The 23,364-nt window shown below is 51.5% G+C and overlaps 1 protein-coding gene across 1 annotated transcript in view; it reads left to right on the top strand.

Moving 5' to 3' along the window:
• Positions 1–23,364, top strand: part of PKD1L1 (polycystin 1 like 1, transient receptor potential channel interacting) — a 106,031-nt gene that overhangs the window by 70,388 nt on the left and 12,279 nt on the right. The window contains exons 41-51 of the mRNA XM_040644575.1: positions 477–587; positions 5,301–5,424; positions 6,658–6,741; positions 7,499–7,671; positions 8,517–8,751; positions 9,456–9,560; positions 9,824–9,964; positions 11,554–11,787; positions 13,700–13,909; positions 17,294–17,455; positions 18,291–18,458. Coding sequence (XP_040500509.1) covers positions 477–587; positions 5,301–5,424; positions 6,658–6,741; positions 7,499–7,671; positions 8,517–8,751; positions 9,456–9,560; positions 9,824–9,964; positions 11,554–11,787; positions 13,700–13,909; positions 17,294–17,455; positions 18,291–18,446 — 1,735 coding nt within the window. The 3' untranslated portion in view covers positions 18,447–18,458. The remainder of the gene's footprint in view (positions 1–476; positions 588–5,300; positions 5,425–6,657; positions 6,742–7,498; positions 7,672–8,516; positions 8,752–9,455; positions 9,561–9,823; positions 9,965–11,553; positions 11,788–13,699; positions 13,910–17,293; positions 17,456–18,290; positions 18,459–23,364) is intronic.

The raw sequence follows: 23,364 nt of genomic DNA, 5'->3' as shown, positions 1-23,364 counted from the left end.
GTTACGGTATCCATCCCTACCAACTTATCTATAGTTTCGGTCCCAACCAAAGTCCCATGAGCTTTTCTATAGGTATTGACAAGCTGATTCTAAAATTTATATGGAAAAGAACAAAAATAACCAAAACAATTCTGGGAAAAGAACAAAACCGGAGGACTGACTCTGCCCGACTTCAGGACTCATTACAAAGCCAAGCCACGGTAACCAAGACACAAATATTGGCGATAGGTCAGCACAAATGTGCTCAACTGATTCTTTGACAGGGCATCAAGGCCCCTCTCATTGGAGAAAGATAACCTTTTTAAAAATGGTGCCAGGGAAATTGGATGTCAGAAGTGCAGAAAAAAACAAACCTCAGCACACCCTTACACCTTATATAAAAATTCACCCAGGCATTTAAAAGGATGTAAAAGCCCGGTTCCAAAAACTGTTTTGCCGGTGGGTGTGGGTGCTAATTTAAAACTGTGTTTCCGTAGAGATGGTTGCATGTACTCGCTCTTGCTGCTTCTGCATATGTTTATACTTTGTGGGAGGTGCTCCCGGCATGAACACTCCCTCAGTCAAGCCATCCAGAAGGAGTTTACAAGGTAGGATGTTTTGTCTGCCTTTTCTAGACCCAGGGCCCCGCACCAGGAGTGGTCTGTTTGTGGCCAGCACATGGTGACCCAGGGACATGGGGGGACCCAGGGACCAGGGTTTCGGGGCGAGGGTTACTTTACTCTGTTATTTTGAACCAAACGTATCTGTCTGCTATTACAATCTGTCGGAGAAGAAGGGAGTTCTCCAGACCATCTAGTCTTCTCCCTCAGGACGTTTTACTTCTGCAAAACAGAAGCCCGGAGAAGGCGTTTCGCCACTGTCCCATATAGGAAATATGGAAAAAAGTGGTCGAATTGACTTGGGCATTTTCCCCACTGTTAACAGGAAGCCTCTTTTTACAGACTTTGGGCATGTTCAGGGCATCTTGTTTTGGTTAATAGTGAAACGATATTTTGAGGCATGTTAAGGTCTGGGCGCCAAGATGCTAAAACACGTTATTGGGTTTGCTTTTTTGTGGAGGCTGAGTTCCTCAACCAAAGACTCTCGCAGTTTGCAAGAAATGGCACATGACTTCGAGCGGCAGTAATTCCCTTCGAGTTCTCTACCACTTCTCCAGTGCTCATTTGTCTCTTCCCACTTTTAAAAGCGGTGGATGTTGGGGCGCCTGGGGGCTCAGTCGGCTCAGGTCATGATCTCAGCGTCCTGGGATTGAGTCCCACATCAGCGGGGAGTCTGCTTCTCCCTCTGCCCCAACTCCCCCCGCCCCCCCCCGCCACCGCTTGTGCTCATGCTCTCTTTCAAATAAATAAAATCTTAAAAAATAAATAAAAGTAGTAGATGTTCATTGTAGGTAAACATGGAAGAACTGAAAAATAGAAAGCCGAAAAATTTCAATAATACTGACACCCAGAGGCAACCACGGGACAGCATTTTGTCATGCCAGAACTTTCTCCATGTGTCAGCGTTTCTGAAATTGGGACAGGAACTATATCAAGGTGGATACTTCGTGTGGCATTCTTTTTTTTTTTTTTTTTTTGACAGTTGTTATCAAGTGACTTTGTTTTCACCTGCCAAAAATATTCAGTCTGATAGTTCTTTCAAAGAAGTTTGGCTTTGAATTCTGAAGTGCGTGATACAAATGTATATTGATTCTTTACTACGGTTTAGGAGGCAGAAGTAAAATATGGTGTTCCAAGATCTACTTCCTTTTTCTCTGGAGAATATTTTATTTTACTTTATTTTTTTAAGGATTTTATTTATTATTCTGAGAGAGAGAGAGAGCAAGCACAAGCAAGGGGAGCGGCAGGCAGAAGAGAAGCAGAATCCCCGCTGAGCAGGGAGCCCGGTGCGGGGCTCGATCCCAGGACCCTGGGATCATGACCTGAGCCAAAGGCAGGTGCTTAACCAACTGAGCCACCCAGGCGCCCCTCTGAAGAATATTTTAAACCACATTCCTGCATTTTTTCTATGACTGTGTTACCCTTGACTAAGTAATTCAATTTAATGTACTTTATGTTTATTGCTTTTTGGGGGACAGAGGTGGGTGGCTGGCAAATCTATTTAATTTTATCTATTACTTAAGGGCATATTTGTTTTTACCTCCCGTGAGAGAGCTGAATTGACACCTACCTAGATGACGGGCGAGCAAATGTAGGGTTAGAAGCCACTAGTAAAGTAACACCTGGACGCCCGAGTTCAAGAGTCTGGGCTCTCTGCAGAACACAGTGATGCAGCTGCTCACAGGTGAACATTCCAGCAATGAAACTGCCTCCCCTTTTGCAGAAACAGCTGTTCTTTCCATGAATGACCAACTTTTCAGCCCTCCAACCCCCCCTTCCCATGTAGGCACAGTTTGTGCCAGCAGGGGGCGCTGTGCACAAAGCAAAGTGACCGTGTGGGTCGTCCTCTCTGGAAGTGGAAAGGAAAACCTGAGCTATTTCTGGCTTTGATCATTTATTTTTGATCTCATATTTCGTAAGTCAGCACTACTTGACATATTTCTCATACGACTTGTTGCCTATAGGTACTCAAATCAGAAATACCGCAGCTGAGATAATATTTATGTGACGTCTCCCGTGCAGAGCCATCGATAGGCTTGGATTCATGGCTCAGATGCTGGCCTCCTGGGTGTGCATGGACCCATATTTCCTACTACGATGCAAAATCCCACTACCTCTGGTGTACTGGCCACCAGGCAGATATCTATGTGTCCTGGTGTGTATTGGGATATTCAGGGGGACCTTCTGCCCCGACCCTCCCCCAGTACCTGATCCTAAAACTTTGACAGCATCTTAGGGTTTAGAGTTTGTCAGTATCCAGGAAGAACGAAAGCACAGTTGGACCAAGTCTAATTCAGGGACGCGGCTTTGTTCCACTTCGTTCGGTTAGCAGGTGACTTGGGCAAGTCCTTCGACTCTGGGCTGAGTATTCCATCCACAAAGTGAGGCAGTGGGGCTGCTTGATTTCTTAAGTCTTCACCCCAAAAAATGATCATGATATTGGATTCCGTTATATTCAAATTTTCTTTGAAGTCTTTCTGGACTCAATCAAGTCTTCACAAAAGTCCAAGTAAAACAGAAATAAACCACCAAATAAAGCACCAGTAAATGAAATAGTAACTCTGTCCAAGAGCCATAAATGGGAAATAACTACTGACTTTAGTTTTGCAATGTTTTGAGAGCTCTGTAGGCCTGTTTTATTTAATAGTTCTAATTAACACAGAGTGAGAACGTTCTTGGATGGTTTGGCTCACTCTCTACTCTCTGCGTGTGTCGAGAACGAGGGGGGAGTTGTGCACAGTCTGGGCATGTGGTGGCTGTCTCTGGTCACATCCAGGTCTTTTTTTTTCTTAAAGATTTTATTTATATATTTGAGAGAGAGAGAGCTTGGGAGGTAGGGGAGGAGCAGAGGGAGAGGGACAAGCAAACTCTGTGCCAAGCGCAGAGCCTGATACGGGGCTCGATCTCACAACCCTGAGATCATGACCTGAGCCAAAACCAAGAGTCGGATGCTGAGCCGACTGAGCCACCCAGGCGCCCCCACATCCAGGTCTTTCTTGGAGACTTTGTTTCTTTAACGTCGTCCCAGTGGGGAGCGAGTGTCAGGAAGTGATAATATTCCCTCCAAATTGTGGTTCGACCACGGTTTCAGTCAGTGTGCAGAGCTGATAACCAGCACCGTATAAAGGGCCTGCTTGGATTAGGCTCTGGAAATGGACGAACCAATGAAAGATAGAAGTGATGCGTGGGTGAGTCTGTAGGAGAAGGAGATAGCAGCAATAAGGGAAGGTAGCTCAGCCGACTTACTTCCACACGCCACGGACGTGACTGGACATATTTATAGCACATACGAATGTTGACTGAGGTCATTTGCTTCTCTCTATTAATCTATGCACTAGTGACGTATCAGGACACTTCCTCTTTGATTTCTTTCCCTTTTATGTTGTCCGGTTTCTGTCATGACTGTGAGGTTTTAAAGCACTGCCTAGTGTCTCTAAAATGTGCCTCAATCAGCAACAGAGTACATGCCCCCGATCCCTTGCTGGGACAAAGTCTGCGAGGTGTGCTGGTAAGCGTAACACGGGCTCTGGGGGGCGACAGCACCCACCTGTCGCACCTGCCTGCCTCTTCCCATGGTGTTAGTGCCCCTGCCACAGTCCGCTGCACACTACAGCCGTGGCCGCTGGGTGCGGAGCCGGGGCAGCGGGTGGTGGCCGACTCTCAGGAGCGGCTCAGGGCTGGTCCCCAGCCCCGCGATGGCCCGACCTTGCGCTCACGTCTGTTTAATGAAACCACACTGGCATTTGAAGAACGCATCATTGCTGTGCTCTTTGTTGGGGGGGGGGGTTTAGATTTGGTGGCTGGATGAGGCAGGACGATGAAAATTGTGTCCTTGGATGACTGGAGTTTAGATCTTCTCCTCACTTCTCATTGCTTTCCCACGATATGACTTCCCCCGAGAGGCATCCCGGTCTCCGCTTCTCATGGAGGGAGACCTGGCTGTAAAAGCCACCGGACGCCCGCTGGCCTCTGCCATGGGAACGTAAGGAGCACACCATCTTTGCCTTTCCTACAGGTCCTTTCTGCGAGGCACATGGAAGGAAGGGTTTTAAAAGGGGTAGATGAGAAGTATTTTGCCCTCTCTAAAGAAATTTAGCTTTTCCCTCTCCCTCCGGCGCAGCTTGGAGCTCCTGATGGTCGGGTCCGCGTGTGTGGCTCCGTGGTATTGTCTGAGCCAGCGAGAATGATCAACTGTGTCCGTGTGAAATGATTGCACGGCTCCCTTAGATCAGTCCGTTGTTGGAAAGTGAACCAGATACCCAACAAGAGTAATACAAATTCGCTGGAGAGAAGCCAGACCGACATCCGTGGACTCGCAGCTCCGTGCAGTCCTGCGCTTGGTCCGTGCCTGCTGCTGAAGCCTCGGGCCGGGGAGGCTCATCTGGGCCTTTGGCCGGGGAGGGAAAGGGTCACGTCGTGCCGGCAGGCAGCAGTGTACAGAGAGGACGGTGCCTGTCCCTGAGGGTCCCAGCTCCCCGCTCTTCTGCTCCCCTCCCTGTGCTTGCTCTGCACTGGCCGTCCACAGGTGACAAAGCAACAGGGGCTTTATCGCGATGCCGTCTCCCTGCCTCCCGCTGAAGAGCCCAGTGCACTCCAGAGTCACACTGCACCTCCTACTATGTGTGGCTTTCCTTCATTCCTGCAGATACTTCCAATTCACGTTAGGGAAAAATCACTTTCTGTTTCTGCTCTTGTGCTCAGGGGTACCAGGAGCGCCTCCGGCGGCCTGCGGAGTGTGGGGGACTGGTGGGGCTGGAGTCTGACCACGCTGCTGGACGGTCTGCACGGGCGAGGCACGTCCGCAGCTGGCCCGCCGGGCGCTCAGGTGGGCTTCCGTCTGCTCCCCACACGGAGTCACGGCAGGAGAGTGCATCACAGTGGGGCGAGAGTGCCAAGCTACTGACCTGCACCTCTGTGCGCACTTTTTATAAAAAAAGATGTATTTATTTATTTTAGAGAGAGCACGAGCGGGGGAGGGGAGAGGGAGACTGTCAGGCAGACACCCCCTGAGCACAGAGTCCGACATGTGGGGCTCCATCTCACAACGCGGAGATCATGACCTGAGCCGAAACCAAGAGTTGGAGGCTCAACGGACTGCATCCCCTTGCTTCTCGGCCCAGCACACCCGCCTTAGCCACACGCACACCCCTGGACACCAGCAGGGGCCAGCCCGGGCTGGACGCAGGGCACAGCGGGTCCACAAGAGCTCGTGGGCCCGTGGGGATGGAAGGCTAGATCACTACACAAAATGCTGTGACATGGGGACACAGGGCACCCCGGGACAGGGGGGAGCATCCAGGAAGCTTCCAGAAAGAGGCAAGGCTTTCCGCAAATTCTGAGGAAAAACTACCAATGAATATGCTTTTCACAGAATAACCCTATCCCATGCTTATCTTTCATTTTCTACCTTGTTTTAAAAAAATAAAATGACTTTGTCCTGCATTCCTTAAACACCATACAGTTGACCCTTGAAGAGCACGGGGTTAGAGTTGCCCCCCCCCAGCAGTTGAAATTCCACATAGCACTTCCAACTCCCCCAGACCTGAGCTGTCCACAGCCAACTGTGGTTCGCCAGCCTCCCCCACAGCACAGTTGACAAGCACGTATTTTGTGTGTTAGCTGTTTCCTATGCTGTATTCTTACAATAAAGCACGCCAGAGACTCGAAAACGTCTTTAAGAAAATCCCAAGGGAGAGAAAATACATTTACAGTCCCGTCCTGTATTTCTCGAAAGAAGTCCACGTGTAAGTGGCTCTGCGCCATGCAAACCCGTGTTATTCAGGGTCCGCTGTGTTTCTGATGCCACTTTCATTGTATTCTATGCATGGGATGACGCCGGACACACTCCAGAAAAAGACACAATGGCCCTTCAGATTTGGTGCAAAGACCACGAAGAAGCTGTGTCTTCCTTAGAAAGTTCTTTAAACCTGTGGAATGTTTGTAATGGGGGAAACTCCTGACATCTAGGCTGGGGGCGAGGGCTGTCCAGAGCACAGCACACCACGCGTTCCAGCTTCGTGGTCTGTCCAGCAGTCTTGCGTTTTCCTTCTTCCTCCAGCCCGGAGCCCTTGGCGGGAAATGCTACCTGCTGGGCACTGTGGTGATCCAGCAGCTGAGAGAGCCTTCTGGCAGCGCATGCGAGGTAAGCGGCTCTCCTCCTGGTTACTTCTTTGTGTGTGTGTGTTTTCTCCCAAGGCTCGCTCTTTATTTATGCATTTATTTTATTGAAGTAGAGTGAATATACTGTTATGTGGGTTTCAGGTGTATAATACCCTGATGCAACCATTCTATACTCACCCTGTGCTCATCACGACAGGTGCACTTCTGAATCCCCAGCACCCGTTTCCCCCATCCCCCAGCCCCCTCCCCTCTGGCGACCACCAGTTTGTTCTCTGTAACATACAGTTAAGAGTTAGAAAAGTCTGGGAGACATTGGGCAGGAAGGCTGCAGACCGCTGGAACCCTCTCTGGGAGCATGGCTGTGACTTGAAATCGTCAGCGGCTGGGGTCTGGGACAGCCAAACCCTTCCCACGCCCTCTGCCGGTCCTGGCATGCTGTGGGAAACCAGGACATCTCTATCTAAAATACTGAAAATACTCCCAACCAAGATTCTCGTATCTTCTCCTGGTTGGGAGGGGCTGCTTGAGGGCGGGCGTCTCACCCACGTCTTCCCGCTACGGAGCCCTTCTGATGTCCAAGCCCAGACAGGTGCATAGCTCAGGCACTGGTCTCCACGTGGTGGACCCCTGGTCCTTCGGGCTCAGCTGGAACCCAGGGACAGTGAGAGGGCTTTGAGAAAGCAGGGGCCGTGTGCGGCCAGCCTTGGACACTCCAGGCCACGGGGTCAACTTTGAAGCGAGTGTCTGATTCTCCCTCCGACTGGCGGTTTCTCCTCCAGCTTCCCAGCCCGCCTTCAGTGCTTACTGAAGATTCTCCTCCTCCACGTGGCCCCAGAGTCGGAGGCCCTGACGCCCCCTCCGCGACAGATCCCACCATCCAAAGAGTGGCCCCTAGTGGTTCCAGAGGCTGTGGGGCGAGGGAGCCCTGGGTGCTCAGCCTGGGCAGCACAAGGTCAGTGGGATTCAGAGGTGGGCTCCGTCCAGGCCTGTCCGCCCATGGCTCTGCGTGGCGGCTGGATGCCAGCGGCACGTCCATCCCAGGGCAGGGGCAGGGGCAGGGGCAGGTGTGTTCTCACTGCAGAATGACAGGAGTGAGGCCCAGGGCGGGGAGGCCATGTCAGAAGATCAATGCCAATGGAGGCCTTCAGTCTCTGAGGGCAAGAAGGAACAAGCGGAACATTCCTCCAGAATTTACCAGCAGTCTGGAGGTCAGGGAACCTAATGGACCCTTGTCCTTGCTGGCTTTGTGCTGAGCAGGACGCTCATGGAGCCTCAGGGCCCTCACACGGCTCCGGGAAGGAGGGCAGCCCTGCCTCAGTCTGGCGTTGTGCACATGAGCCCGCTAGTTGCAGCCACGGTCCCCGGTTGGTGGCCTGGCCCCCCAGCAGCCATGGCAGCGCATGACCTACGTGAGGGTGACAGGGGCCCTGCGGCAGGTGCCGAGTGCCTCTGAGTGATGCCAACAACACAGGAGGGAGATTCTTTCATTGCTACCAAACACAGACAGGTCAAAGGTAGCTTCTTTCCAACACCAAGTAAGGCCACAGTAGGAAAGATAAAAGATTCTAGAGGCCTTGCAGAGAGAGATGGTCACCTCTCCCCCTAGTTGTGCCCCTGAAAGATGGAGGGCCTCCCTCCTCTGGAACGCCCCTGCCTCAGGGGCCCAGGCAAGGAGCGGGGACGCACACAAGTGCGTCTGTCCAGCCCCAGGAACCTGGCTGGCCTTAGGGATTTGGGGCGCGAGGCCAGGGCTGGGGGCTCCATGTACGCCTTGCCCCGACGTGCACCACTTTGCAGGCCGGCAGCCCACGCAGCCCTGAGCGGCCTCCGGGCCAGCGGGTGGATCGACCACAGCACCAGAACCGTGTCGGTGCACTTCGCTCTCTATAACCCTCCCACTCAACTCCTGTCCAGCGTGTCCCTGCGTGCCGAGCTGCTCCCCGCAGGGGGCCTGGCCCTCTCCCCGCTGGTGGAGTCGCTGGCTATCTTCCACAGTGACTCGGCCCTGTGGTCCAGCCCCACGCTTCCCGAGGTGGGTCCTCCCGCCCCTCCCCTGCACGTGGATCCCGGGGCTCCACTTGCAGGCTGCTCCCCACCTCCCCCTGGACCCACAGGGATGCAGAGTCCGGCACTCGGGACAGTCGGCACTCAGTGCCATCAGTCTTTCTTTGGTTTGACGTGAGCGTTGGCCCGAGCCAGCACTGCTCCCCAGAGGGACAGAGCAGTGTCCTGAAGGAGGCTTTTATAGCTTCAAAGTGGTAACTGGAAGGGTCTGTGGGAGCTCAGCAGGGCTGACCTGCCCCCAGACAGGTTTAGCTCCGACCCTTACGGAGCGTCCTCTCAGGAATGCACAACTCTTCTAGTTGGAGATAGAGCTTCGAGAATTTCCTGATACGGGAGCTTCGAAGGCTCCGTGAGCCAATAATATACATATTTCACAAATATGAGAAAACTCATTCTCTGGGGCCAGGTCATGCCCAGGGTCTACTTGTGTGCGGGGCCCATGGTGAGCTCACCCCTGTCCCTCGCACCTGGCACGGGGACGGGCAGGCGGTTCTGCGGGACGAGGTGCCTGGGAAGAGCAGGCTTACCGTCAGCGCTCCGCAGGGCTGAGATGAGCTCGCAGGGGTCTACTCAGAAGATGACGGGGGAGGCAGTCGGGAGCGCGGAGCTCGGAAACCACGTGTCCCGTCGGTTTTTCTGTTTTCACTGCTCTGTTGGTGTCCCCCCCACCAGCTGGCCTTCCTGCTGCTCAGCCTGACTCGAGTCTGCTTGCAACTCTACCGCGTGGCCGAGAAGGGCGTCCGCAACTACTGGCGCAAACCAGGGAACTGGCTGGAGGTAGCCGCTCCCGTCGTTTCCGTGAGAAAAGCAGGAACAGTGAAGTCCTTACCTGGAAATGAGCCTATTTTTAGTGGGAAACTGCTTATGTCCTGGCTGATTCCAGCCGTTGAGTGGTCTCCCCTGTCGTGTGCATGACAAATAGCGTGAGATCAGTGTCCAGCTCCTGCTTCCACACTGATGTTGTACCCTGAGTGCATAAGGGGCTGCGGTGGGCCCCTCCCCGGGCACCCCCTGAGGCTCCTTTCTCTTCCCTGCTGCAGCTCGCCATAGTGGGAGCCAGCCTCACCTGCCACGCAGCCTCCAGCCACCTGGCCACGCTCGCTGGGGAGGTGACGGACCACTTCCACAGAGGACGCTTCCGAGGATCTCTGGACCTCAGTCTCGCAGCCTCGTGGAATCAGGTATGGCAGGGCATCGAGGTGGGGCCATGCCCTGTGACACTGTCCAAAGGAAGAGGGCATACACATTCTAGAAGGTTCCAGACAAGGGATTTGTTCCATATCGAGCGAAAATGCCTTGAGCTCGAGGATGAGGGTTAGCGGGACAGGGAAGGGCTGGAATCTGTGTTGCAGGCTAGGGTGCATGTGGTCTGCATGTAGCACGACTCAGAGCACGGATTTGCTCTAGTGACTCCCCGTGACCCCAAATGGGGGAAGGAAGCAGGTGTCGAGGTGGCATAAAGGAGGCACAGGCAGACTTAGACACATCAGGTCTGTGCTCTCTCCTCCTTCTGCGGCTGTCCTAGAGGTGGGTGGTGAGAGCCAGTCCCACCACGGGGCCAAGTGGGGCTTCAAGCGGGGGACTGACCCCCACTGGGATGGGCACTCCATCAGAGGAGCAGAGGCAGCTGAGTGCACATCAGGGTGAGTGAGCCCAGGCAGGGGTCCGGGGGGCGAGGAGGGATGCTGGCACAGCCTGTCATGCAGAGCCTGGCGGGTCCTGCTGGTGGACGTGGATGTAGGCCGGTGGAGCTTCCTCACTGCTTACCTCCCTCACCGCACTGGACGCCTGGAGCTCTCTTTTCCCCCTGATGATGACAGCCAGGGCCCCAAATGACTTCATACCCCAGGGCTGGGCCCTCTCAGAACAACCTAGAAGAATGGGTTATTCTGGGGTGCCAGAGTGGCTCAGTTGGTGAAGTGTCTGCCTTTGGCTCAGGTCATGATCCCAGCCAGGGTCCTGGGATCAAGCCCTGCATCGGGCCCCCCGCTCAGCGGGGAGTCTGCTTCTCCCTCTGCCCCTCCCCCGCTCATGCTCACACTCTCTCTGACAAAAAAATAAAATCTTAAGAAAAAGAAAAAAGAATGGGTTATTCTGTGAGCCGGGTGCTGACGGGCCTCCAGGCTGGGAGGGGTCGTGCATGGCAGGGCCCTGAGGTCAAGCGTCACACACATGCTGGCACAGAGCGGGCAGGCAGTGCCCCCCCCCCGCCTTCACATCTCCATTAAATGTCACCCCGTCCTCATGGTGCTAACCGGCCTCCACTCTGACCCGTGTTGCACTGACTTGGTTAATTGTCTGTCCCTCCTCAAGGCTGGAGGCTCCAGGAGCGAGAGAGGTGGCCGCCTGCTTCCCACCCGTTGGGTGGCCGCTCTCCGGGATGGGTGGCAGGCTCCTGCTCTGCCTGTCACTGCGTGTCTGCGCTCTTCCCCCCTCTTTCTTCCAGCTGGATTCCAGCTTGGCCGTGGGCTCCAGCCCCCGGAACCGTGGCTGCAATGCCCGGCTTTCCCTTGCTGGGTTCCGGGAACCACGGGCTGGTGGCCCGCACTCCCTGTCTCTGTGCGCTCCTTGTTGCCAGGTCCCAGAGGGAGGGGCCTGGGCCTCAGGAAGGGGCGGGACACACTCTGTACGTGATCTCGCAGATGTGGGCAGGGGTGGTCCTGTCCAGGGCTCACCGTGGGGCTACAGTGAGTGTGGTCTAGCGTGCCTGCGTCGGCGTGCCCTCCGAGGCCGGTGGGACACACTGACCTGCCCTGTCCTTCCGTCTCAGAGGGTGACCTGGCTCCGGGGGACCCTTTCGCTCCTCCTAACGCTGAAGTTCATCTGCCTCATGGGCATCCAGAGCACGATGGCGTCCTGCTCCTTCCTGCTGCGTCGCTCGCTGGCTGGCGTCTACACAGCAGGGGTAAGAGGTCTCCCCGTGTCGAGCTATCTCCCTGACAAGCCAGCACAGTCCGTGTCCTCGCCAGTGAGCACTTTCTCGAGGGAGACACGAGCTTTCAAGGTGAGGCACCGCCTAGAGGCCGGGGCATCCGGCGTCCCAGAGTGGTTTTAGATCGGGGTGCTGCTGGTTCTAGAGTGAGGTGTGCTCGTGGGCACGGGAGCCCGGACACACTCCACACGCGCTCTGCTGTACCCCTTCCCGGAGTGCTTGTTCTTACGACTCAGGCAAGGGGCTGTCACCACCCACGGAGCGGGTTCTGGGCGTCTGGGCTCCCGAGTAATTCCCACCCCGAATTATCACAACCAAGCGTGGCAGCCTGGTGGGGGGAGTGTTCTTCCTCTGAGGGAGGAGCGGGGTGCTAATGCCAGTGATGGCCCCCATTACCCTTGCTCCTGACTCTGACCCTGCACCCAAAACCCCCCCTACGAGCACCTGAAACCCACTTGAGTGCTGTTTACCCCACCGCAGGAATCGTGCCTCAGTGGTCCTCAGAAGAAAGCATATGTGTAAGGTTCTCGGGAAGCCCGGCTCCCACCCCAGGGGGCCAGGTTTCAGTCCAGGGCTGGCCCAGTCTGGCGGGCTGTTGATGCCCAGAATCAGGAGGGCCAGAGCCCCACATGGGATGCTGGACAATCCTGGGGTGTGGGTGGTTCTGACCTGGTCCCCAGGGAGCCCCCATTCTGCCCCTGCAGCCGGACTGTCCTCAGGGTGGAGGGAGGGTCCAGCCCAACTGTCTGATGGGGGGGTCTGGCTGTCAGGGTCCCAGGCTCAGGCAGCTCACAGGGAACCAAGCACAGATCCCCAAACTCTGCTGGCCTTATGCTCGGTGGGACAGGCTCCGCAAACCAGGGCAGGAAAAGCTGACCCAGGAGCTGGAGACCTGGCTTCAAGCCTGGCTGCACCTCTCCCGAACCCACTGTTACAAGTGGGACCGTTACCCGAGCTCCAGCTCCAGAAACACACGGCAGATGTGCGCTTGGCGGGGTACCGCGGGCTTAGTGATTACGTGTGCGTGGAACTTATCTGCGGAACTGGTCATTATTGCACTGCTTAGCAATGCGAAGAATGCTTTTTGTCAAGAAAAAAGCACAGAATATCATGAATAAATTGTAGCACTGTCTGAACCATTCAGAAATTACGGGTGCACAGGGACGGGGTGTTCGGGGAGCCCACACTTGCTTGGTCCAGATGGTGGACCGCTGGCGGGATGCGGTACCACTTAGGGAGTAAATAGTAGTGAGGTAGCCTATTTGTAGGGAGGCCTTGGGTGCAGGGCCGGGGCTAGGAGCGAGGGAAATGGGGCCAGTGGGGATCTGGAAGGTTGCAGCCGGGGAGGGCCCTGTGATGGCCGGTGCCCACGCTGGGGCCCGTGTGGGCCTGTGACAACGGGCTGCTGGCCTGTTGTGCCCGTGAATTAGATACACACATGCACAACAGACACGCCCCAGGCTCCCAGGCCAGGTTCCAGCCTGTTACAACAACCAGACCACAAAACTGCGCCTGAACTAAACGTAATGCCCTCTGCCTCTTAAGTGGTTTATAGCATACTGAGCCCTTGCTGGGTGCTGGGGGCACGAAGAGGGTGTGAGAACCAGCCCCTGGGGCAGCGTGGCTGCCAGCAGCGAGGGCGGAGGGCAGGGAGGAAGCAGGAGAGATGGCCTCCTGCACCTTGAGATGGAGGAGGGAATGGAATGGAGGGGCCTGGGGGAGGATTGGGACAGGGAGGGAAGGGAGGAGGGAGGGGAGGGAAGGGAGGGAAGGGAGGAACATGGAAGGGGTGAGGGGGAGGAGAGGGGAGCAGGGCCCCAGAGGGTGTGCACGAGACAGAGCCGGGCCTTTAGGGGTGACATGATCAATACTCCAAGAACTGCTTCTGCAAGCTTGCTGTTATTTTAAAGCATTCAGAAGCCTGCACACTAGTCTTGGGCCCCTGGGGCGCAGGGCCCAGAGTCACGGGTCTTTCTCCCTGCAGCTGGCAGGCATCCTGACACTGGCCGCGCACTGGCACCTGCGTGCAGTACCGCCGAGCACCCTCGCAGACTTCTCCCGAGGCCTGCTATTCCGTCTTCCAGGAAGAAGCCAAACAGACACATCCTGCGGTCTTTCCGAGTCTGACCTGTGGGCCCCGGCTTGGTGCTGCGGGGTCCTTTTCATAGTAGTGAGCATGGCGTGGTGGGGAATGGTATGTGCGTGCGTCCCAGAAGTCAGGGTGTGCTGGGGATTCACGTGCTGTTGGGGTGAAATTTTCCATGGTCCCTGAGGCCCACCTGCCCTGCGCTGGGCAGGGCTCGACATTGCTGCAACATGAACGGGTCCAGCAAGACCAGCATCCCAGGGTGCTGCCTCCTCCAGGGAGCCCCTGCCCTCCAAGCGCTGAGCCACACCCCGTCTCTTTCCCAACCTCCTCTCGCGGTCACTGCTAACTCTTGCCTTGTTAAGTTAAAACTTCCCATCTTATAAAGGTTTCACTCCATCAGCCAGCCTTCACTGGACCAGTTCGCTGGCCTTGGGGCTGAGTTAGGAATGGGGCTCCCTGTTTCCCACCCTCCTACTGGTCCGCCACTTGCAAATCTAGTCATGTCACACACACACATATACACGCACATGCATGCACAAAACACCAACTTAAACTCAGACCTTGACAATACTTACCTGAGCCCTTTGTTTCTTTCAGTGTTCCTAGCTTCCTGCTCCCTGCTCATCCATCCATCTAGTCTTCCATCTTCCCATCCATCCATCCATCCATCCACCCATCCATCCATCTGCCCATCCATCCATCCATCCATCCATCCATCCATCCATCCATCCATCTGCCCATCCATCCATCCATCCATCCATCCATCCATCCATCCATCCACTCATTTGTTTGTTCATGCACTCATTTAGCAATTACTCAAAGTGCCTATTCTATTCAGGCAATGGTGAAACAAACATAAGAGGACATGGTCTACCATCCATAGAAGAAGACAAGCATGTAAACAAAGAGTTATAGCAATTTTTGTATTTCTGATACATTTCCTTTATTGGATATGTGATTTGCAAATACTTTTCCCATTCTATGGCTTGTCCTTGTCCTTCCTCTAACAGTGTTTTTTTGCAGAAGTCCTTAGTATTTATAAAGGGCAGTTTATCAATTTCTTCTTTTATAGATTCCACTGGTGTCCTATCTAAAAATGAATGGCAACCCCATGGTCACACACATTTTCTCCTGTTTCTTTTAGAAGTTTTATGGTTTTATGTTTTAGATTTAGGTCAGTGGACAATTTTGACTTCATGTTAGTATAAGATGTAAGGTTCGAGCTCAGAGTGAATGTTCTTTCCTGTTTGGGATAGACACTTGTTCCAGCACCATCTTTAAAAAGCATGTTGAGGGGCATCTGGGTGGCACAGTCAGCGGAGCATCCAACTCTTGATTTCAGCTCAGGTTGTGATCTTCGGGTCCTGAGATTGAGCCCCGTGTCGGGCTCAGCTCAGCACGGAGTCTGCTGAGATTCTCTCTGCCTCTCTCTGCCCCTCCGGCTCATGTTTTCTCTTTCTCTCTCTCTCTCAAATAAATACATAATTTTTTTTTAAAAGCCTGTTGAAGTGCTTGTGTATCTTTGTCACAAGTCAGTCTGTGGTTTCCGTGAGTCTGTTTCTGGGTCGTCTGTTCTAGTCCGCTGACCTATTCTGTCACCAATCCCACACTGTCTTGATTATGAGAACTCTAGAGTAAGTCCTCACATAGTGCAGGTGAGTCTTCCAGAGTCATTATTTTCCAGTTGGGGCTGCTCTAGTTCTTTTGCCTTTCCATGTAAACTTTGGAATCAGCTTGTCAGCATCTATGAAGCAGCATTCCGGGATTTTGCTCGAGATTGCTGTGGATGTATAAATCAAGTTTGGAGAGAACGGACATCTGCGTAATAGGAAGTTTTTCAACCCAAGAATCCTGTCTGTGTATCCATTCAATTTGATCTTCTTTGATGTCTGTCTTTGGTGTTCTGTAGTTTTTAGCAAATTATTTGCAATTTTATTTTATTTATTTATTTTAATTTTTAAATTTTATTTATTTTATTTTATCTTATTTTATTTTACTCTAGTTTATTTATTTATTCATTTATTTATTTTAATTTTTAGATTTTATTTATTTTATTTTACTTTATTTTATTTTGTTTATTTTATTTATTTAATCTTATTTTATCTGTTTTATTTTATTTTATTTATTTATTTTTTTAATTTTTAAATTTTATTTTATTTTATTTATTTTATCTTATTTAATTTAATTTAATTATTTTTAATTTTTAAATTTTATTTATTTTATTTTATTTTACTTTATTTTATTTTATATGTATTTATTTATTTGAGGCATCTCCTCAAAGGGAGTAGCATCTGTGGGGGGTGGGGGGCATCACAAGAGTGAAGGTGGTGGAGAGGCCCATCCCAGAGCTCAGGGTCAGGCGGATGTGGTTTTGCAAACGATGTTTGGAGCCAGGCATGGTGGGCCCTGAATGTCACACTAAGATGATGAGGTGCTTAGACTTTATCATCAAGAACAGGAAGGCAGTGGTACTCAGGGGTCCCTGAGCGCAGGAGTCAGGACCCATTACCACAGGCTCCTGGGGCTCTTGTGGCTGGTAGAGTAGGGAGGCCTCAGACCCACATATGCTGTCTGAACGGACAGTGTCCTGTCCTCAGCACCTAGGCATCCCCGTGGGGTTCTGACACATGGCCAGAGGTTCAAGGGATTTAGGGCTGATCCAGGAAAGAGATATGACCACAAGAGACAGTAACACACACAAGCTGCATGTGGCCACGTCCTGACAGGTGTCACAGCCCCAGACCATCCAGAGGCTATGTCTTGGGGCCACCATCAAGAAGGGGAGAAGGGCAGGGGGGTGTGAGGAAGGTGGGAGAGGGGTTTTTTGTGTTTGATGTCGCCCAGCAGCAGGTGGGAAGTCTGAGTCAGCGCTCCCAAGGGCATGCTGGAGTCCGGGAACTGGGTAACAGCTGTCTGTGAGATCCTGCAGTGTATGCAAAGCAGGCTCTAAATGGCTCAAACTTTGCTTGTTTGGACTATTTTTACAACAATTAAGTGCATACAACTTTGAGTTTGGTGCCCACCGGCTTTCTGAGCAAACAGGTCTCAGCCTACAGTAAAGAAGGAAACAAGCCAGGGCCTCTCTGCAGAGACCGTATGAGCTCGGCTTCCTGTCTCCTGGGCCCAGGCTCAGGCTCACGGTGGGGCCCCCAGAGCCCGGCAGGGCTGCGGAGCACCCTGAAACCAAGTTTGCATTTGGAAACGCACACCATGTTGACGATCTCCGTCCTCTACTGTTAGAGACTGAAAACACCCTTTATGGATATATCCATTTATATACCCATTTTCATTGTTGAATTCATCTTGTTGCAATTTAGTTCCATGCACGAGAGCTATTTTCCTGATTTTTTTTTGCTAAGCAGTTACTGTCTTACTAAAAGGTCATAAAATAGCATCATCAGATATGATCCCCATTTTATAGTCTATTGCATTAACAAAGCCATGTTTTGGTTGATAACATGAAATTCATCTGTCTTTTCTTCTCCCCAGATGAAAGTTTCCCTCGCAACTCATGCTCGAAAACGAAAATCTTTTCAAAGCCAATCCCTTGTGAGCCTGGCCGACGTGACTGCCTGCGTGCGGGGGGCGGCCCTGGCGTGGCTGGGACTGGAGAGGCCACGGCAGGAAGAGGCCGAGCTGGCTGAGAGGCGTGTAAGACGTGGGTCTTGGCTTAGTGAGCACGATGGCTCGTTTGTAGGATGCTTTCATTGGAGAACCTCACGTCCGGTTATTAAAGCACGGTGGGATTCTGTGCCCCCTGTCATTGCAGAGCCGTGGCATTTCCAGTGGAAATTCTAAAGCACTTAGCAGATTACCAAGCACGTTCTCTTCCCTTAACTCATGATATCCTTGGATGACCCTGTGAGGTTAGAAAGACCCACTTTATGATTCCCAACCCCGCAACACACACACACCCCACTCTGTCCCTACAGAGAGGCCGTTTGCTTTTGGTTTCTGCCACCAGTGCCAGACTTCTCCCGAAACATGGGGATATAGGCACAGCATTTGAGCCTCGTCCCCGCGACGTGACAGCAAGCAAACAAAGCAGGTATTTGCACACTGAATGCCCAGCTCTTCTCCACGACCGGTACTTCCGTGTCACTGAGCACAGTTCCGAAGCCGATCATGTGCAGTTGTGATCTTGGGCGTTTTCATAGGGCTTCACTCTTTATCATGTATTGCACCACCCCTTAATGCCTTTACATTCATGTGATAATCCTCATATAGGCGTTCTGAACACTGACACTTACTGCGTCCGACCCGGGGCATCAGGGACGAGTGTGTATGTGTGTGTGTGTGACCTGGGGCGTCAGGGAACTGAGGTTGAGGACTCAGGCCCAGCACCCGGGTCTCTGACTCCAGTGAGCTTTCTCACAAAGCACAATGCCATCGAGAGTCAGTACCACGAGATGCTTCTGAAGACGAGGGGAAAAGAAAGAAATTCATTTCTTGAAGGCATTCACTAATCTGCTTTTCTTCGCTTCAGAATTACTACCTGGATGAAGTTTCCGATCTGCTAGATGAACTTTTGTGGAAGATTCGTGGTTTGTCCGGCAGCCCACGACGTCCTCTTCCAGAGCAGCGATTCGGTGCTGGAGAGGCCGGGGCAGAAGGCCATCCCTCAGTGGGCGTTTCTGCCTAACAAGCCACCGGGGTAAGCAAATGAGAAATTATTTTTATCGTTCTTCTTTTTAGCAAGATGTTTTTTAAGTTCTAAGGGAGGTATGACGTGGTCGCAGTTTCATATCATGAGGTGCATTTGCACAAATGTTCCCTCGGGGTAGGGAGCTGGTGGGAAGGGGCTCTGGTCAGAACTGAAGAAGTGCTAAATCGTGGAAAATGTATCTTGTGACCCCAGCTTATGATGGTGGCAGAAATATCTCTGTACTCCCTGACCTCTGACTCCAGCTGGGATCAACAGAGATAGGGAGAACCAGAAATGGGAATTCCATCCTCCCAGACACCAGGAAATATCCATGCTCCAGAACAGGACTGAGAATCCCCAAAATGGCGGCCACTACAGAGAAAATTAGACCAATGGGAGAGAGGATCCTGCCACTTCCCAGAGTACACAGACTTCTCCATTCTCAACAGCACACATGGGCGGGGGGGGAGAAAAAGACCCTGGTTTGGAAGAAAAGATACTACAACATGACAGAGCTAAAGGAATCCCCTGCAGCATGAGTGTTGGGGACATGGGGCTGAAGGAAAGCCGTCTGTTACAGAAACCGTCTGTTGGTGTAGCGAGCAGAGGGGCTGTTGGTGGCCCACAGGCCTGGAGACACCCAGATGCCCACACTGGGGTAGGTACACGGTGAGAAGGCAGATGAGCGCTGGGCTGCAGCGTGACGTGTGTTCTCAGGGGCTCCCTGAGATCCAGAGAGACACCGTGGCGCCCAGACTGGCCACTGTCACATAGCCTAGCGGCAGGGGCGTGCTCCCTGGCCACAGTGAGATGGACCCCTTCGTGCAGAAGTGGATGGTCATAACAAACACAAGTCACTATGGGATGATGAGACATGCTGCCCTAGAAAGCAGTCGTTGAAGATGACCGGAAGGGGAGGAGCTGAAGACCAGGTCCGCAAAGGATTGCCTCACACCGGTGAGATTGTAGGCAAGGTGTTCTCCGCACGCAAGACTAAATGCATGGAAAAGTTACCTCTCTGAAATAAGAGCGCAGAGCCAAGCTGACAGAGCTAAAACGTGGAATAAAAGCTCAAAGGAGGGTTGACAGAGTCGAGGAAAGAAAAGGAACAGACACCAGAAACAGAGGCTGAGCAAAAGAAAAAAGGAACAGATTCACAGAAAAGAGAGTGAAGGACACGGATGGCAAGTTTGAGAACGCTCTGCAAAATGAGATTTAAAAAAAACACAATTAGAATTGATTTTAGGGACAATCAGACAAAAAAAAATAGAAGTCAGACAAAGAAGAATATGCATGAGGCAAAGAAAGGACATATGTCATTAGCGTCTCCCTCCACCCCCCGGAGAGGAAAGTTTGAACAGAAAAAAAAAATATTTAAAGATATAATTTACAAAAACTTTCCTGAACTAAAGATATAGATCTATATGTTTAAAGAGTAATTGTAACCCAGGGAAGAAATGGATTCAAATCTGTTAAAACAAGGACAAATCTTCATAAAGTAACTAGAGTAAAAAACAAGAGAATCTTACTGACATCTCAATACCTTCCCTACCCCCCAAAAATCAAGTCACTTCCAAATAACTAAAATTATTTAAAGGGTGTTTACTAATTATTATTTACATTGTAAGAAAGCTATTTAAGTGTGCATGTCATTAGGAAATTGGGCAAATGATAAGAAAACATAATTGTTACAGAATGGGAAATATGACGTCCGGTTGTGTAGGGAACTTAGAAGAGAATCTATTTTAAAAAGTACAGGTGCCCCTTACTTCTTTGTAGCATAAATTAATGGAAGAATTCAATATAAAATTTCAGAAGAAAGATGATTCTGTGCATTTGTATTCATTCATACCATGAGGTTAATGCTATTATTTCTAGATTCTAGGGTTAAAACAAAGGACCCTGCGTACCGCTAACTTTGTGCTCAGAGGAGAGTAGGGTCTCTGTTATGGAGCAGCAATGAATGAAAGTAAAATAAATAACTCTTCGATTGAAATCATAAGGAAAATGTGCACATGCACAAGCATGCACACATGCACACGTACACGTATCCATACACATGCACGCACACATGCACACGTGCACAGATACACACATCCGTACACAGGCACGCACACATGCACACATGCACACATACATCCGTACACAGGCATGCACACATGCACACGTGCACAGATACACACATCCGTACGCAGGCACGCACACATGCACACATGCACAGATACATCCGTACACATGCACGCACACATGCACACGTGCACACGTATGCAGGCACGCACATATGCACACATACACAGGCACACAAACACATCCATGCGCATGCACGCACACATGCACATGTGCACACATACACAGATCCGTACACAGGCATGTACACATGCTCACGTACACACATACACACATCTGTACACAGGCACACACATATGCACATGTGCATAGATACACATCGTACAGAGGCACGCACACGTGGACACGTGCACAGATACACACATCCGTACACAGGCACGCACACGTGCACACGTGCACAGATACACACATCTGTACACAGGCACGCACACGTGCACACATACACACATCCGTACAGAGGCACACACACATCTGTAGACAGGCACACACATATGCACACATACACACATCCGTACACAGGCACGCACACATGCACGTGTGCACAGATACACACATCCTTACACAGGCACGCACACGTGCACACGTGCACAGATACACACATCTATACACAGGCACGCACACATGCACACATACATCTGTACACAGGCACGCACACATGCACATGTGCACACACACACATCTGTAGACAGGCACACACATATGCACACATACACACATCCGTACACAGGCACGCACACATGCACGTGTGCACAGATACACACATCCTTACACAGGCACGCACATATGCACACAAACACACATCCGTACACAGGCACGCACACATGTACACATACACATATCCATGCACGCACAAACTAAACAAAGCAGAAGGAAGGAATTTGTAAAGATGAAAATGCAATTTAATTAACTCAGCAAAAAATAGCCTGAGCTGAATCTTTTAACAACAATTAAATAGATAAATTCTTAGCTAACGTCTAGCTAAATACGATGGAAAAATACAATAAATGCACAGAATAAAAATGAGAAAGCAAAAATAAGGAAATTCAGTGAATTACAAAATATTTGGAATGCGAGAACAGCCCTCAGTACTCCTCATGCACCAGCTAACTCGAGCCAGACAGAATCCTCAAGCAGCATGTGAAGACCACCCTTCCAAAGGCACGTTGGCTCACGTAAGTTCAAAACGTTCTTTGAACTGTTGCAGAGCGCAGAGACAGAGAAAGCTTCCAGATGCGCTTCTATGGATCTATGTAACATGTCGATATCAAAACCGGACAGCAATATCTCTAATTTAAAAAGACGAAACAACCACATGCCAGTCTTACTGATTTTGATACCAGAATACCTTAATTGATAAAACCTTGTAAAAATGAATGATCCCTATCAATGAAACCAAGGATTTCAGGGAACCACGCTCTGCCCCAAAATGTGGAACCCCTTCTCCCCATAGAAGGAGGGTGGGAAGCTTGCAGCTCTGTGGTCTTCACACCGGGCCACAGGCCCTGTGTGGAGAGAGCAACTTCCTGTCCCTCCTCCTGGAGATGGTGGGGTCCCAGTGAACAGAGTGGTGAGGCTGCCTTCCAACACGATGCCCAGTGCATACGGATCCTGATTCCCCAGAAGCAGGTAACTAGAAATCGTAAAACAGGACTTTGGGAATTTAGCATTTTCTCAGAAGAATATCATGATTGGAGGTTATGATCTTTATTAAGAATGTAATCTTGGGCACTTGGGGGACTCAGTCAGTGAAGCATCTGCCGTCGGCTCAGGTCATGATCCGGAAGTCCCCGGATCGAGTCCCGCGTCAGGCTTCCTGTTCATCGGGGAGTCTACTTCTTCTGATTCTCCCCTCTCTCATGCTCTCTCTCTCCCTCTCTCAAATAAATATATAAAATCTTAAAAAAAAAAAAAAAGGAACGTAATCTTGCTAGGGCACCTGGCTGGCTCAGTCGGTTGAACAATGGACTCTTGATTTCAGCTCAGGTCATGATTTCAGGGTTGTGAGGCTGAGCCCCCATGTCAGCCTCCATGTCGAGCGTGGAGTCCACTTAGCATTCTATGTCCCTCTGCCCCTCCTCCCCTGCTCATGCCCTCTCTTTCTCTCTCTAAAAAACAAAACAAACAAAAACAACTGCAAATGGAATTCAGCCTCAGATTAGAAGAATAATACGCCATGATCATTTATGAGTTTCACACCAAAGAAATGTTTGAATATCAGGAAACAGTGACCTTCACCAAGAAATGGCAGAGGCTGTCACTTGATTTTCTCCATGACTGCACTTGATGAAATGCAACGTCCATTTCTGATTTTTAAAACACACTCTTAATTGAAGTAATTCAAAAAATAAGACAGTATGTCAAGTCAGGGCTACGTGTCACAGTGCCATGTCCAAGACCTTCCCACGGAGTCAGGGACGAGGGGAGATTGTTGCTTCAGAAGTCCCACCGGAGCACTTTTATGGGATTTACTGGTCTCGTCCTGGAAGCGCTGCCCGAGTTTATAGATCTAACAGCCCACAGCCACACTTAGGGCGCGGTTGCCAGTGTTCGCCAGGGCTCCGTGCTCACAGCGCAGCCTATGGTGGGTCCTCAGATGGGACACAGCTTGTGCCGTTCAGACCAGTTTCCTGAAGTTCGAGGACAATCGCACTCGACGCCCCCAGGGGTGCGGGGGTGCCTGTGGATGGCAATTCCTACACCGTGACCCGCTGACCCCGCGCAGAACGGAACCAGAAAGTGCTTGGCCTTGGGGCAGACCGGCGGGGGGGGGGGGGGGGGGGGGGGGGGC

The sequence above is a fragment of the Ursus maritimus genome, unplaced genomic scaffold (assembly GCF_017311325.1).
Source record: "Ursus maritimus isolate PB19 unplaced genomic scaffold, ASM1731132v1 scaffold_3, whole genome shotgun sequence".
In the NCBI taxonomy this organism is placed as follows: Eukaryota; Metazoa; Chordata; class Mammalia; order Carnivora; family Ursidae; genus Ursus; species Ursus maritimus.
The sequence above is the reverse complement of the archived record's forward strand: the minus strand, read 5'-3'. Positions and strand labels throughout refer to the sequence as shown.